General features: G+C 49.2%; 1 protein-coding gene across 1 annotated transcript; it reads left to right on the top strand.

Moving 5' to 3' along the window:
* Positions 1-9,831: 9,831 nt before the first annotated feature.
* On the top strand, positions 9,832-15,874 carry LOC109288380 (dual oxidase maturation factor 1-like). Its single transcript, XM_019503859.1, has 5 exons — positions 9,832-10,086; positions 11,877-11,934; positions 13,153-13,366; positions 14,133-14,347; positions 15,507-15,874. The coding sequence occupies exons 1-5, from the start codon at positions 9,940-9,942 to the stop codon at positions 15,764-15,766; spliced, it is 894 nt and encodes a 297-aa protein (XP_019359404.1). The 5' UTR covers positions 9,832-9,939; the 3' UTR covers positions 15,767-15,874.
* The last annotated feature ends 738 nt before the right edge of the window (positions 15,875-16,612 follow it).

The raw sequence follows: 16,612 nt of genomic DNA, 5'->3' as shown, positions 1-16,612 counted from the left end.
GATGTTCCAGGGGATCAATGTTCCTGGCTGGGGCAGGCCACTGTCACCAGATGTGCAGGCACTGGTGAGGCGGCTGAAGGAGGGCATCAGGAGATGGCTGGATCCCTTGCAGTCCAGATGGTCCACATGATGACGGGCATGTGCGACCTGAGGGTGAAGGGGAGCATGTCCACTGGCAGCACCAAAACCCTCAATCACTGGACACAGGTGCTGGTCAACAAAGTCAGGGAGGCTGAAATGCAGAGGCAAGGGAATGTGGAAGAGGGGGATTCACTTTCCCGTGCCAGTACTCTCAGCACCAGCACCAGCCAATCTCCTCCCCACCAGCCACTGCCAATGTGGGCCATGGGCATGGCTTCAATGCTGGGGTCCAAACGCGCCAGACCCCAGGCTCGACCAGGTAGCGCTGAGGCTTCGGCGGCTATCTATCTCACTGAGGATGCGGAGCCACTGGACTGCGACCCCTTGGCCTACTGGGCAAGCCGCAGCCAGATGTGGCAGGATCTGGCCATGGTTGCCCAGCAACACCTGTCCTGTCCACCAACCAGTGTTCCAAGTGAGAGGGTGTTCAGCATTGCTGGGGATGTTGTGACACCCCACCGCACCTGCTTGGATCCTGCTTTGGTGGGGCAGCTCGTGTTCCTAAAGGTGAACCTCGTGCTGTTGGGGTTCCCCAAGCTCCACCTGCAGACAGATTGAGAGCCACCCTCCTCACTTCATCTGCACCAATTCCCCTTTTTGAGTTTTTAAAAGCCAAGTAATGCCCCACTCTCAGCTGGAGGGGGCACTAACTGCATCACCAGCCAGCAGGGGAAGAACATGTCCCTGCTGAGCTCATTCCCCTGCCAGGACAAACTTGGAGGAATGGGATTTGGGCTATGGGGAAGGAGGCGGCCCCAGGTCCTGGGCATGACCACTAAAACTGCACGCTGCCAGGGTAGGGAGGCCTTGTGGGACTGCTGGCAGCGCGGTAGCCCCATAAATGCCAGGACCAATGATCCCTGGTCAAAGGCAGGTAGGGGGTGCCATAACCCCCAGCTAACGCACGCATGCACAAAGTCCTGGCTGGGGAATGCCCAGATGAGGTGGGACAGGGAGAAATTGTTGTAGTTTCTTCCAATAACCCTAGTGCTGTTATATTCTGCCTGCAGGTACACTGCCCACCCTGGGTCCTGACGAGACCGCTGCCGCAACCCCGCCTGCAGCTCAGAATCCTGCAACCCCCCCAGAGCCCAAAGAGGTGACCAAAACCTCCGACCCCACCTCCATGGGAAACAACAGCTCCAGCAGTTCCCCTATCTGATGATACTTTGGCACAATGATATACAACTCACCAAATATACCAGTCCTCCAGGTATAACAAGATACTATAGTAATTTAAAAATGACTCTTATACTGTTAAGTAATAGTCCACAAAATAAAAAGCCAACACATCCCATGTTCCGGGTATTTTGTGGTTCCGCCATAGAGATGAAGGAGGGCACACTCACAGAATTGAATATACCATAGCTGCATATCACCAAACAGTCTAGGAAAGTCTGCAGGGCACAGCCCTGGTCAACCCAGAAAAACTGACCGAGCCCATGGGGGACACCGTGCCAGAATCATTTTTACAAGATACCCATGCCATAGTTGTACCTAGACAGTGTGCGTTCAAGTATGCAAATAAAAATGCATTCCAGTGAATAAATCAACCCCATTGGGAAGTTTACCAATCCCAGAAACAAAAAGGGAAATAGTTAAGCACCCAAACAGGAGAACCCCTGCCCGTTTTTTGCATTAAGCAGGGATGCACATTGTTAATCCAAAAAAAGCCACCACAAGTGTATCCGCTACCTTGCTTATCTAATGTCACCCAATGGTGGAGGTCCCAAACCAAAGCTCCAGTTCTCCTTAATGCCTCCTCATTTAATACCCGTTTCACTTTTAACCCTGAGCAATCGTTTATCAGAACAGCATTTCCCCAACTGTTCTGCTGGCGCCCGGTTGGCAGAGAAAATGCGCTGGACTTGGCCAACTGTTCTCCAACCCACAGCCCAACCACCTCCAAGTGCCTGGAAAAAAAAAAGATACCCTAAACCACATGTAAAACAAGCTTAATTCAGCCATAAAAGTTTAAAACATAGACAAATCTCAAAAAAACACCCAAGGAATCATAGATATACAACAAGCCATAGGTTTTCTCACTAAAGGGGGTATAGTTAATAACATAGCCCTAAAATACACTAATGAATTAGTAGCAACCATTGGCCAAAAAGCAACACAAATAAGATACTTGTTAATGCATACAGCCTTTCAAGCTGATGCTAATCAAACTTGGAGCACTGTGTGTGCCCAAGTGCAGCTTGCACTTAACTTTCACTTCTCCCAGGTGATGAGAGATCTCAGACACAAAGAATGGCCTGCTGGCTTAGAGCGCCATGGACTACCCCCAGTTTTAACCCAACCATTAGTTTACAAAAACACGTGAAGCACACAATACAAAGGTTGTAGCAAAACAAAATGCTTTTTTGTCATACATAAAGTAACAAATAACACATAGTCCACTACCCATCTCTTAACAACAGGACTAGGAGGAGGATGTATGTAAAACTGGGACTTGCATCGGCTCATTTAAAAAATTATAACCCCCAAAAACCCCAAGTATTTGACTCAGTCTCCAGTGTACCCTGTAAATGACATTCTAATAAACTTAAAAACTTTATAAAGGAAGTGACCCAATAGTCCCACCAATATAATTTGTATAATACCCCGACCAACAACTCCTTACATTACCCTAGCTCAGCAGGTTTGTTAAATTGGTCCTGGCTGCTTGTGCTATCCCAACAAAATGTTTTAAACCTCCTGCACCAGCTACTGTGCAGAAGCTCAAAATTTTCAAAGAGCATCAGCTATTTTAAATGTCCAAGGCTGGGAAGTTTTTCAATATAACCAAAAACCCAACTAAAAAGTTTCACCCTTAACCTAAGTCTTCCAAAATCCTGGGTTCAAAATGTAAACATACGCCAACTAAAAGAGTAAAATAAAGTAACAACCTACATCAACAATTTGTTTAAAAATGCCTGAAAAAGTAAACAGCTTGCTCTCATAACCCAAGAGAAAGGGTGAATTAGTAAGTATGCTACTAATATTCCCCTGCTATGTAAATGGTATAAAACAATCTGTACTATACAAATGGATGCTTTTACTAAAAATACTCCCTTTCCTTAGTTTGTAATAGTAATAAATTTAATCATAAAATTAATACTATTCACTATAATCCTCAAATATTGTTATTATAAAATAAGTCCTTGTACTTATGCCAAAATAAATGTTGTTACTGGCACTAATGTTACTTATGTCACCTAGCAAAAGTTATATTTATAAAGCAAATACTTCAAAAAGCAAGGGGTGGATTGTAATGGCCAGAACCAGAAGGGTTAATGAGCAATTTATAGCAAAAAGAAATTTGCTTTTTGAAGTTATTTGAAATAGAGCTTATGAAACTGTTTCCTGTAAATGTTTCCGACCTGTCTAGAGTATAACCGAAACAATAGATATATAGCTATTTGCACAAATCATGAAGTTAACATGAATTTTAAAAAGCAGAACTAAAGTGAAACTGCAAACCTAGCTGATTTAATACATTTTTGCTTAAGGTCAGTAGAATAAACTTAAACAAAAACATGCTAATCCCAAACCCCAAAAGTAATGTAGTGTTTAGTCCAGTCCAGTAGGAAAAGACTTGCTGATAGAAGTGTTTCATGGCCCAGTAAAACTGGGTTTTTGGTTGTAGCTGTGCTGGTCTAAGGACATAGGCAAGGCAAAGTTCTTTGAGTGATATCTTTTATTAGACCTACTGGGTAGCTGGAAAAAAAGTTTTAGGCGAGCTTTCGGGCACAGTCACCCTTCTTCAGGCATAGGGAGTTTCTACTGGTCCACGAAAAAGAAATGGTTCTGCCAATCAGGGCAGCAGCCCGCTTCTTGGTTCCATCTAGTTCAGGGGCGTGCAATTATTGTGAGCGGAGGGCTGCTTACTGAGTTTTGGCAAGCCATCGAGGGCCACATGACAGGCAGCCAGGGCAGATAGCTATTAATTTTCTGAATTTTTTAGAGGCCCCGCAGGCCAGATAGAATGGCCTAGTGGGCTGCACCTGGCTCGCGGGCTGCATTTTGCCCACCCCTGATCTAGTTACTCCCAGTTCAGTTTCACATGGCAGAGTGAGGTCCACGGAAATCCAGCTTCAAGCTGGGTTTGTCCCTAGGACCTAACAAAAGGTAGATGTCAAAATGCAAAGTTTTTTGGTAGCAAACTCGCTTAAAAACCCAAGCCCTATGTTAATGCCTTAACCGTTAGATTTTCTTTGCTTAACTGCCATGTGCTTTGCCTCTTCACTTAGAGTTAGAAAAACTGAAACTTTCTTGTGTTTTTGTGTCAAATGGGGCATCTGTCTGAAAGATGTGTTTGTGATGGATGTGGAGTGCTGATGTTTTGGCTGAAAACACAAAAGAAATCATGTTCCCACTGCTGGTCTTTCCAGGGCAATCCTTTTCTCTTCTCAGGAACTTGCTCTGGCTGGGACCTATTTCTGGCTTGGCTCAGTTGTTGCTGGAAGGCTCTGCTGAAACCAGTAGCAACTTGGAGTTGGATGCTGGGAATTGTACTTACAGATCAAGCTCCGTAGCCCTGCCAGGAATATGCACACTGCAGCCAGGCTGCACTCCATGATCAAAGCCTGGTTCCTGGCATATGGTAGAGCTGACAGTGCTGAAAAGAGAGAGAGACAGACAGAAGCCCTTTAGAAACTTGGGATTCTTTTTCTGCAGCAGACTGGCTTCATACCCAGCAGATGAGACCCTTAGCAATTCTCTCTTTGTATTTGGGCCCTGTCTCTACTGCACAGACTGGGGAAACTGAACGGACCTCTTTGTCCTCCTGGAGAACAAAGCTGGAGCTGGAAAAGCCCCATCACCCAGCGCAGACCAGCAGCATTCTCTCTCCTGCTTCCTAAGCCAGTGCAAATTCTTCCTTCGGCTGCTTTTCCAGGGCTATAAGACTTTAGTTAGAAATGTCCAGCTCTCAGGCAAGAGGATCCCATGGCCTGATGAACCTTTCTGCTCAAATATTTCCCCTACTATTCAGCTACATTTTCACTGTAGTCATTGCTCTCACCCCATAGTTTCTGGTCACTGCTAGTATTTCCCTTAATAATTCCCTCTCCTGTCTTCCAAGAGATACAGAGAGTTGCATCCTTTCTGTAGCCCAGTGAGCATGTAGTTCGTTCTAACCTTTCCTGAGGACTCCACCTCTCTCTTCCCCAGATTTGCCCTCTTTCTGCTATTGATATCCTTCAGGATTGAGCTGAACTCTGTCCCCCCAGGCACAGTTATCACCATAGCCCCATGGAAAGCCACTTCTCTTCTTGCTCCAATGCATGGCATCTTGGGATAAATCACTCGGATATGAAGGTTTCCATCCTCCCTACTCCCCGCACTTGCCTCCAGCACATCACTTTATTTCTTTACCATCCCAGGGGGTAGTGCAAAGCCATATTTGTGAGGTGAGGTAATATCTTTTATTAGACCAACTTTTATAGTTGGGAGCGAGAGGAGTTTCAAGCAGCCTTCACTAGCTCCAGGAAAGAAACAGTCACAGCTGCTCAGCTATACAAGTTTGCTCAATAAAAGATATACCCTCACCTCACAAATTTTGCTTGACTATCCAGCTATAGTGCTGCCCCCATGACAGCCCAGAAGATAGGAGGAAAATCAAGCAGGAAAGCAAGAGGAACAGTGATCCAGGACAATGGAGTCATGAAACAACAGCTCTGCTTCAGATGTCCTGGCCCCCTGACACAGCCAGCACACATTTGTTTTGATGGATCGAGGCAATACAACAGGTCCACTGGGGTCCCAGAGAGTCAGTAGTTGAACCACACAACATCTGCCTGGCATCATTCATGAATCAAAAAAGAAATCACTTCCTAGAAATCTCCTTTTTGTTTCTGGGCAGTAATGCAGCATGCTCTTTTCATTGGAGCCCCTGCTGCCCTTCACAAATGCTAGGGTCTCCTCTTCCAGTGATGGCCAGGAAGTGGCATAGTCTTTGGGGAGGACTGACCAGCTAGTCCCATGTGAAGTAGCTTTGGGACTGAGTAATAAATACCAATAAGTCCTGCCACTTTAACCCTCCAGCAAGTGCATGGCCTTCCACAGCTTGTGCCTGAAGTGCCCAGAAGAGCCTCCAGGCATGCCACGGCCACTCTCTCCCCCTCAGTGAGGCACCATGTGTCTCAGAGTGTTTCTCAGTATCTTGGGGACCAGAAGGGGAAAGGGGGAGGTCAGATGTGGTACTCAGAAGGGTGGCTGGGTTTGGCCGTCGAGTGGGTCAGCCCGGCAGTCTCAGAAAACTGTAGCTAGGTGAGGTGGGGATGTTTCTGTTTCTGTGTGAGTGAGGTGGCTCAGCAAGAGTCAGGGCAAAATCAGGCCACAGCTGGACAGAGAAATGTGGCCCAGTGCTAATACAGGGTCTGGCAAAGAACCCAGTCGCCCGTGCTCTCTCTCACTCACATCTGTCCTTTGGGACTGCAAGCTCTTCCTGTGACCATCATAAATCGTATGAAAGTGCCCTCCGTCCCTCCCCATTCCAGACCTGGTGAGAAGGAGCACCCCGGGCAGCTAAAATAAACCCCACCAGCTTAGCGGACCTGAATGCTGCCAAGGCAAAAAGTCCTTAGGTGCTGCTTCTGTGGTATGGTCTGCCCATCCCAGTGGAGAGGGGAAGCTGGAAGCAGAGGTGCAGCCACCCCTGCAGTGCTGGCTGCTGCTCCAACATCCCATTTACAAAACCTAGATCTGCCTATGAAGGTAAGAAGTGGCTGAGGATTCACTTTGTACTAGGAGTGGTTGTCCTGTGGATGCTCCCTGTCATCCTCTCCAGCACATCTTTGGGTCTCGTGTCACATCCCTGCTAGACACCAAACTGGTGCAAGTTTTACCACTCCCATGCCACCCCGCTACCCTTGCCAGCTCATGCCAGGGCCAGACTGCTCCCAGGCTGACTGTCAGTTTGAGTCAAGGGGGACCCTACCTACTCCAGCATGTGAAAGTGAGAGGAAGAGCAGGGCTAATGGGTAACAGGGAGCACTGGCTCCATTGCAGCTCTGCCAGTCTCACTGGCACTTCATCTGCCCACTCCTTGCTCTGGGGCCCCTGGATGCAGCTGCTTAGGGTGAGAGGGAGGCAGCCCACCCCTGATGGACTCATGAGGAACATGACCTGAGATTAATCCAGAGGCACCTGGGATTTACATCCATCCAGGTTTTTGCTCCCCTGAAACAAAAAGCTCCCATCCTGCCCAGTACAGAGACTGGGGCCATCTCAGGAAGGACAGAGACAGTAATGCTTCTCTATCCCTGCCTCCAGCCGGCTCCTCTGTGCTCAGAGCTCGCTCACCTCTGCAGTAGGTGGGGAGGAGGTGTCCATTGCTCTGCTGCCTTCTGCCTGTGGCAGGGCCCTGGGTGACTGCAAGAGAAGAAGGGAGAGGAGGAGGTGGGTGCTGCTCAGCTGTGGGCTGGGTCAGTACTGCCCTCGAACACTGTCAGTCTGGGCACAGAGGTGTGCACCGTGAAGCAGATTGGGAGTAGCTCAGCCATGACACGCAGACCTGGCCGCCTGCCCATTGCCCAGGGAGCTGGTGTATAAAGGCAGGGAGAGAGGCAAAGCAGCATTCATCCTCTAGCCAGTAGTGTGTAGAGTGCCCAGGCGTTGCCCAGAAGCCAGGCCAGCTGCCCAGGATCATTAGGCTGGGGTAAGTCCTCCCACCTTCTGTTCACTGCCACAGCTGTGGGGAAGCCAGGCCTGGGGCATAGACAGTCATTTCTGCTGTCAGAAGCTGCCGGGACATCCCTCAGGCTGGGGGGAGGGATGGGGGGCACTCATTAACTGCATAGTGCACTTAAATACAGGGGCTAAGTGCCTTGCTGTTGTGAAGTCGGAGAGCTGCTCTGTATATCAGATCCCACCTGGGCTCAGTGACTAGGAACAGACATTGCATTTGCCCCTGGACAAGCTGTTGCCCATGTTTGTCCTAGAATAGAAATGTCCCAGGATTGGCATGCGCACACATCACCCTTATAATTAGAGTTTAATGAGCATCTCAATGCACTGCTCCTCTTTTACGATTGGTTCAATGATGCAATCCCAGGATAACAGTAGATGTATTTAGTGATGTCCCAAGATAAACTGTTAGCACTTCTTATCCTATGAACCTTCCTGAGTCAATGAACATAGATGTCTGAAGGACTGAACTTTGTCCCAGGATGCCCTGGTTTACCCCAGGACAGATAAGATGCCTGTTTGTAGCCATTGTCACCCTCACTACCTACCACAGTAAACTCCTCCTAAGTGATTGCCGGGTTTGGGGGAGGAGGAATGGAGGGTCCTGGCCATGGAGGGCTCTAGCCATCCCCTTGTGCCCATAACTGGGCCTGGCAAATCATTGGCTTGGAACAGCTCCAGGCCCCCAGAAGACATGGTGGCTTTGACCCTGACTGACCATACCCGGCCCATGTTTCTCTTGCCTGGTGAATGCTCTTATCCAGAGGTGGGGAGATGCTAAGATTTCCTTGAGGAGGAAGCAGTAAAGGGAACAGATGCATGCTGAGGCTTGGAGGGACTTCCCAAGCGCTGTGCCCTTTGGGAATCCAAAACAGGTATGGGGGGTACCATGGAGAATTTATTCCCAGAGTTTATTTGGCCTCTTTTACTGACCACAGGCATCTCCATCTGAATCCCACAGCAACACAGGCTGACAAGTGCTGCTGCAGCATGTGCATGTGGTAACTTGCTGTCTATAGCCTATAAAACATGGGGGAGGGACAGATTCCCAAGTGCTCAGCACACAACCAGAGCCAGGTTCTCAGGGGGAAAGCTGGACCAGAAAGCAGTACCTGGTTCAAGAGGAGGAATCCCAGAGAGAAAAATCCATCTCTCCTTGGTTATAGATGACTCTTGCTTTGCATTTTATCAATGGCACTAGGTTGGCTGCCTCATTTGCACCCTCCACAAAGCCTGCTACCATTACCACTGCAATTCCCAGGCCTTTTTTTTTAACTTGGACGTGTGGTATTGGAGGCATTTTGACATATTTGTATTTAAAGAACTCACAAGACACAGGAGAGATTGTTTCAAAATGAAACATTGTTTTACTGTCTCTTTTCTAAAGGTACCTTGTTCAAACTAGCCCTTTTGATTTCCAGGAAGGTTTTTGGCCACACCTGTTGCACAGAACCAATTCAGAAATGGGAAAAGGTCTTTTTGGGAAGTTGCTCAGGGTGGATTAAGTGAATTTGTGCACAGAGTCTCTACCTGAGGCACCTCAAATACCCCTTCAGTTGGCAGACAGAGATACTACTGACAAGGTCAAGGGATCTGTCCAATGGCTATATTACATCTAAGTACAAGTATAAATGGGTGGCCTGTCCAGGCTTATGTCTTGTAAAGCTCTTGAATAGGTGTGCTTCTTTGAAGGATGATTTTTAGTGCTTATGATAGCACTATGCCCCATGATACTGTGTCCCCAACTCTAGTCCATAATAACTTTAAAACTCTCTCTCTCTCACACACACATACACATATTCATGTACACAGATATGCACTCACACACATGCATTAACTTCTGTATTACCATGAACTCTGAAGGACAACAGTAGCTTGCCACTGAGGTGTACTGGCAGAGCTCTTGGTGGGGCCCAGCGTCAGCAGTGCTATAGCAGGGGTCTCTGACGTGGGGCTGAGGGTGGCCTAGGTCTGGAACAGCAGGTGATGTTTCCTCGGAGAAGAGGAGCAGACTGAAGGCATGTCCCCCTGCCTCCTGGGATTAGGAATATCCAGAGACCGTTTGCTTCACTCACTGCTCCTTTAGTGTCTGCAGGTTTCCTGTCTTGCCTGGGTGCCACAATGACCTTATTCGACGGCTCTTTTCCCTTCTACCCCAAGTCCGAGGCAGCCTTCCCTTTTGACACATCTTGGGCTGTGATCATCTCTGTGTTCACCACTGTGCTCGCTGCTTTCATTATCATCTGGCCTGGCATCCAAGGCAAAGGGGTAAGTGAGGCAGCACCACTCCTTAGTGCTTCCCCCTGCTCTCCTGGCTGGTGCAGAGAGAGCTCCCCACAATGGGCTAAGACACAGACTGAAGGGCCAGGACTGCACTGTATGCTGTCTATGCATGAAATCTCCCACAGGGAAAAAGTCCAGCAATATGATTCTGGGTGGAGAGCACAGACTTTCCAGGCCCCACAAAGTGCTAAGGAGGCAATGACTTCTCTCCTTTGTCCTGGAGCAGAGTGACACAGCTGGACTGGTCACTGAGGGTACATGAGACTTCAGGTAGATGTGTTACTCATACACTGAGTCACTAGCTACCTTGGAGGAAGGTAGGGGTGTTACGTCAGCCACCACAGTGACAGGATATGGCCATTCAATGGCAGCCACCCATGGCATCCATCTCATTACACAAGGGTGTGGAAAGGGCAAGCGAGACCATGGGCACTATACTAAAGCCTCTTTGCAGGCAGGGACCTGGGACCTATAGGCCAAGACGTTAAGCTTTTACCGGTATAAGTTATTGGAAACCAGTCTATATCTGTAACAGAACAGAAATTTGACATGCACATACTGGTTTAAAAATGGTAGAGCCGGTCTACAATTTGATCCCCTCCCCATTCCAAAAGTGCGAATGTGCGTTCTGTTTGCTACTGGTCTAAACTATGCCATGTACAGAAAATCGCATCACTTAGACTGATTCCACCTCAGACTTTTGGAACGTTTGTACCTAGCCTTAAAGTCCCTGGATTTATCTACAGGTGAACCCAAACCCCAGATCTGGGGCCTGGCTCCCAAAGTTTCATAGTTTCATAGATCCCTTCTGACCTGAGCAGATCATCAAGCCTGACCCCCTGCCATGGGCAGGAAAGCATGCTGGGGTCATACGACCCCGGCAAGGTGTCTATCTAGCCTCCTTTCGAAGACCCCCAGGGTAGAAGCCAGCACCACTTCTCTTGGAAGTTGGTTCTAGGTCCTAGCCGCCCTGACTGTGAAGTAGCGCCTCCTGATATCCAGTCTGAATCTACTCTCCATCAACTTATTGCCGTTATTCCTTGTTACCCCCAGTAGTGCTCGGGGGAACAGGGACTCTCCCAGTGCCTGCTGATCCCCCTTGGCCAGTATGTAGATGGCCACCAGATCCCCTCTCAGCCTTCTCTTGTGGAGGCTGAACAGGTTCAGGTCCTGTTGCCTCTCCTCGTAAGACCTGCCCTGCTGCCCCCGATCATGTGAGTGGCCTCTTCTGGACCCTCTCCATGTTGTCCACATCCCTCCTGAAGTGCAGCGCCCAGAACTGGACGCAGTACTCCAACTGTGGCCTGACCAGTGTCGCATAGAGAGGGAGGATCACCTCCTTGGCCCTGCTTGAGATGCATATGTGGATGCACGACAAGGTGCGGTTGGCCTTCCCGACTGCATCCCCACATTGGTGGCCCATGTTCATCCTGGAGTCTACAATGACTCCAAGATCCTTTTCTGCCTCTGCTGATGAGAAGAGAGTTCCCCAGCCTGTAAGTTGCTCCTGGTCACATCTTTGTATAGGCCTAGACCCACTGTCAGATGCAACCACCCGCAAAGGATGAATATTCAGGCCAAAATCTGAGCATAGCAGCCCCTTGGTCAGCCCTAGCTGCAATCAAGCCTTGAGGTTGTCCATCCCATGGACAAAAAACATGCCCTTGTGTTCAGTTCCCAAAAGAACAAAGAGCACTTCATCAAAAGGAGCCATCTTTTGCATGCCACTGGTCACCTGAACTAGTCTCTGCACCTCTGTCCTGTCCTTCCCACAGAGGTCCTTCTGGATCTTGCGAGTGGTCACCAGCCTCTTCATTGGAGCAGTGATTCTCAGTGAGTACTTGGCTGCCTGGGTTCCCACAGACTACCAGGCAGTGGGGGCGGACTTGGACAAAGCAGGAAAGACCAAGGGAAAGGATTGCTGTGCTCCCCTGCAGGGGAGGAGAGAAAGGGGAGGAAAAAAGAGCAGTTGTGAATTGCAGGACAGATAATACTTGGATTTTCTAGGAAAGCTGGTACTTTTCTCTGAGTGATAATCAAGGCACTTTCTCCAGCCAAGCAATTAGCAGGCGGCAGAAAGGCTGACATCTGCATGGTAATTTATTAGCAGCAAATAATTAAAGCAGCTCTACTTTGGAGACTGACAGTGAGATGCAAGGGTCACCTCTAGGTCACTGACTGAGTACAAAGCCTGTTGCCATGTGACATCTGCTTGGTGACCTTTGTAAAACGAGTTGTTAGCCCCAGTCATGTGGGCATCTACGTCATAAACCCCAGCACACCAGCCCCTTTATTACATCTCATCAGAGAGGGCTGGGAGCTGAGCAGGCCCTGAGAGCAAGCTGCCCCTTCTGCTGAATAGGATATGGTCAGGCAGTGGGTAGGGATGTACATGATACATGGACGCCCAGAGGCCTTCAGCCCTAGGGCTAGCCAGCCAGCCCCTCCAGCTTGCGCTGCAGTGAGTTCCCTTTGAGGCACGCAGTACTGCAGGGCTCTGGTGTCCCCCTGGCCTCAACCTGGCCCTCAGCACAGTCTCGGGGAAATGGCAGTGCTCACTGAAGAGACTGGTGGTCTTCAGTGCCAAGTCCTTTTACAGCATGAGCTAGAAGCTTGTCACTAGTCATCCATGCGTGGAAGCTGCCTGTGTCTAGAGTGGAGAAGCTCTGACTAACCACTGCAGTCTTCACAGGTGTTAACTTCACCAGGGATTGGGAGACTGGCCAGGTGACAGTGAGCACCTCCTACAAGTTCTTCAGCAATGCCGTGGTGAACACGAACATCGGGCTGCACATCGGCTTGGCCGGCATCAATGTCACACTAGTGGGTGAGTCCCATTTTTTAGCTCAAGAGTGGTGAGGAAACAAAGGGGGTGTCTCGCCTTCCTGGGAAGGGAGCTCTGTTGGGGCAGAGTAGTGGCACTTCAGGCAAGGGAGAGCAGCATTGCTTACCTGTGCCCTAGGGGATAATTATTGACCCTCTGCTAGTCCCAGAGCCCCAGGGAAGCTCTGTTCTGCCTAAGTGGCTGAGCAGACCTTGCTGTTTTGGCAGGAAATCCAGTGAATCAGATCAATGAAACCATCAGCTACAACGAGCACTTTTCCTGGAGCTTTGGAGAGGACTATGGCCTCAGCTACAATGAGGGCCTGGAGCGGGGGCTCCCCCGTCCCATCCTGTATGTGGCAGAGAAGTTCACCCCGAACAGTCCCTGTGGTGTGCACGCCCAGTACCGCATTTCCGGCCACTATGCCTCCCTCACACTGTGGTAAGGCACAGCAAAATGTTGAGCCCTTCCTTTCCCTTCCCCCTTGCACTGTCAGAGCAGAACCAGCTGTGAGGGAAAGGATCCCTGTTTGGTGATAGGTCAGACAAAGAGCTGTAGGGGCTTTCTAACGTACATTGTGTGGCTCACTGCAGCATCATCCAAGGACTGATTTCATTATCCACAAACTGCATGGGCTGCCTGGCTGTGCACTGTGCAAGCAGGTTATGCCAGGTGTGAACTGCTTTCAGAGTTACCCAGGTTCTCTTATTAAGGTACTTAGTCACAGTATCTTTCTTTGGGTGCAAGGCTTGAAGTGGTAGCATGTTATAAGCTAAGTACAGTCAGCTCAGATCTGTTCTATAAGGGAGGCCTTCAAGGAGAACTCTAGGTGCTCCCACAGCTTGTGTTCAGCAGCTTGTCCTTGTTAGTAATGAATGAGTGCATTGAAGAGGGGGCTGGAGGAGGTGCTGTCTCTTAGAGAAGAACAAGACCTGGCTGGTTATGAAAGGTCTTGTGGTTTTTGTGTAGAACTGGAGATGGGAGCCCCCATCCCATCCAAGCTCTTTGATGGGTGACTAGTTTTCATGCTACACACAGCTGTTTGCACTAGTGCAGAAGTGGATATGCAATCTTTCCATAATAAGTCACATAATTATCATTCTTATTATGAACTGTTGGCAGTGATCACCCAAGGGCCTGGGTAATGAGAACCATGCTTGCCAGTGTCTGGAGAGATTGTCCTTTCAGTCCTATTCCTGTCTCACAGGGCAGCCTTCTGTACCTGGCTCATTTCCAACGTGTTCTTCTCCATGCCCATCCTGCTGTACGGGGGCTACATATTCATACTCATGGCACTGCTGCTGATCTGCTCGCTGCTCTTCTTCACTGTCGCCAGGCACTTCCCAATGTGCAACATCCGGTTCGGTTCAGCCTCCCTGCAGATTGGCTATGGGGGATCCTTCTGGCTGACCTTAGCCACAGGTTAGTTCCCAGGGCTGCTGCATGACACAGAATCAAGTAAAGAACAGACAGAAACAAAGGCTGTTAGGTGCCCCAAACCTTCACTTGTCCACCAAAAACTGATTGTGTGGGAGAATCCAAATGGTCCCAAGAGGTGAAGCTGGCTTCCGGCTCCCAGGAAGCTTTGATAAGGTGTCTACCAATATTTCTTAGTGGAAGGAATAGTGTGACACCAACTGCAGCATCAGATTGTCCATAAGGATCAAGATGGCCCCTGGGCTGTGATTCTGGGCAGATATATCAGGATTGTAGTCCTGGGGCCAGCTGCATCCTTCAACTTGATTAAATGCAAACTTGGCTAAATCATAGGTTTCTAACGTTGCACTGTCGTAATAAATTTCTGCTTTCTGCTGGCAAAGAATCCCATTAACCTGGATGTCTCAGTTTAGGAGCACGTCAGTGGAAGAGGGCCAGTGTTAGAACTCCAAGCCCATAATCCGTGCCCACTTCCAAGGAAGGTGCTTCTCACTCTTCTGAGTTGAGCGCAAGATTTGGTCTGGTCACCTCAGCTAATATTTACCTCTTGGGCAGTGCATCTAGGGCTGGTTTAATGCTTGTTGTCAAGGAAATGAATAAAGATCTGAGCAGTGAGGTAGCATTATTTACAGATGATCCCAACATATTTAGGAGAGTTCAGACTGAAGAAGAGTGTTAGGATCTTCACAGGTGCCCTAATGGCAGATGGCATCCATGCTACTATCATGGACTCAGCAAAAAGTACTGTAATGCTTACCAATCAGATTCACTGCTAGGTTTTAAATTGACTGTAAACACCCAGAATAGGGACTGAGGAGTCACTGTAGACAGCTCAGTGATGCCAGTTCACCAGCAATCAGAAAAGGGAACAAGAAGTTTGGGTACATGAGGAATAGCAGAGAGGATGCTGCAGAGAATTGCCTGACACAATTAGACAAAACGAAGGAAGATCTCTGCAAAGCCGCACTGTTCTGGCCTCACTGGCTGCGCTGTGCAGCAGCTGCTTTCCACAGCCCAGGTGCTAGCAGGCTCTCTCGAGAGGATCAGACAGGCATTGGGATCCCTCTGGTGGCAGAGTGTTAGAGCAGTCTAGAGGAGGTCTGGTTCGGCAGGCTGTAACTAGTCTCCCCACCTTGTATTGCAGGGCTGCTGTGCTTCCTGCTGGGGCTGGCCGTGATCCTCATGAATTTGATGCAGCCCAAGAAGCTGAAGCTTGTCTTTAATGTGAGTGAGGGAGAGGGAGAGGAAGAGGAGGAGCAGGAAGTGGGGCCTGCTGAGCAAATCCCGAAAGGCGACATCCTCATGGCTCCGCTGGGTGAGCACTGCAAAGTGACAGTGATTGACTTGCGAGGGCCAACCGCTGCCCCTGCCCAGCCTGCAGAAGAGCACCGAACAGCTGTGTGAGGAGGCAGGGGAGGAGCAGGACTGTGCCTGGGCTTCCTGGAGGAGATCTTCCAGACTGCCGATCTTTAGCAGCTCCCAGCTTACCCATGCACAGCCACATGAGGCTTGTGGCCATGGGCCAGATTTAGTATCTTGTCTCATGCCTGAGTGCAAAGGTTTCCATGGATCTTCCTGCAGCAGTAGCCATGCCTTTTCCCGTTGTGGCAGGGGCTTGCTTAACCATGGAGTGTAAGGGTGGTTTCAGCATGCATTTTCCCGCACCCCGATTCTTGACCCCAAATCCCATCAGCTATTGTGCTGTCCAGTCCCTCCAGCTCCTTCAGTGCCCTCTCTGTCTTGTCCAAGCTAAATAGCCCTTGCTGCTGCTCCCTTCCTTTCCTTGTTCATTATACTACATTAAACCACAGTCCAGGCAGAAACATCTGCTGCTGACCCACAACAGAACACTTCATCTTCCCTTTTCTTCCATATCTCAGCCAAGTTATGGTCAGGGGCAGGTCTTCTTCACGCCCCCTAATAAGGCACCTGCATGGTGGCATCATTGTCCCCCGTGGCAGTGCCTTCACATGGGCTGCATGGACTGGCTTCTAAACTGTCGTGTCTGTGCAAGGTATTAGACCAGCTAATTAGCACTGCTGCCTGGGATCCCTTGAGCATATACTGACAACCTTTTATAGGAGCAGGATATTGACTGCCCGGTTCCCCTACTACACGCTGTATCTCATTTAGTTGGATGCTGCCCTGAAGCGGCTGCTGCTGGGCATGGGATATTTACCATGTAGTCATGGCCTCAGTTTACTTCAGTTTCTTGTGAGGAGCCTTAATAAAAGATTCTGGAAAGCCTAG

The sequence above is a fragment of the Gavialis gangeticus genome, unplaced genomic scaffold, assembly GCF_001723915.1.
Source record: "Gavialis gangeticus isolate Ggan-Ray unplaced genomic scaffold, GavGan_comp1, whole genome shotgun sequence".
Lineage (NCBI taxonomy): Eukaryota > Metazoa > Chordata > Crocodylia > Gavialidae > Gavialis > Gavialis gangeticus.
Note: the sequence above shows the minus strand (reverse complement) of the source record. Positions and strands in the feature narration are given on the sequence as shown.

What these genes read in the sequence shown, in the direction of transcription:
- LOC109288380 (XM_019503859.1), top strand. Translation starts at nt 9,940, where the DNA reads ATGACCTTATTCGACGGCTCTTTTCCCTTCTACCCCAAGTCCGAGGCA. An exon ending in TATGCCTCCCTCACACTGTG is followed by an intron (nt 13,367 to 14,132) that starts GTAAGGCACAGC and finishes CCTGTCTCACAG; the next exon opens with GGCAGCCTTCTGTACCTGGC. An exon ending in CTGGCTGACCTTAGCCACAG is followed by an intron (nt 14,348 to 15,506) that starts GTTAGTTCCCAG and finishes CTTGTATTGCAG; the next exon opens with GGCTGCTGTGCTTCCTGCTG.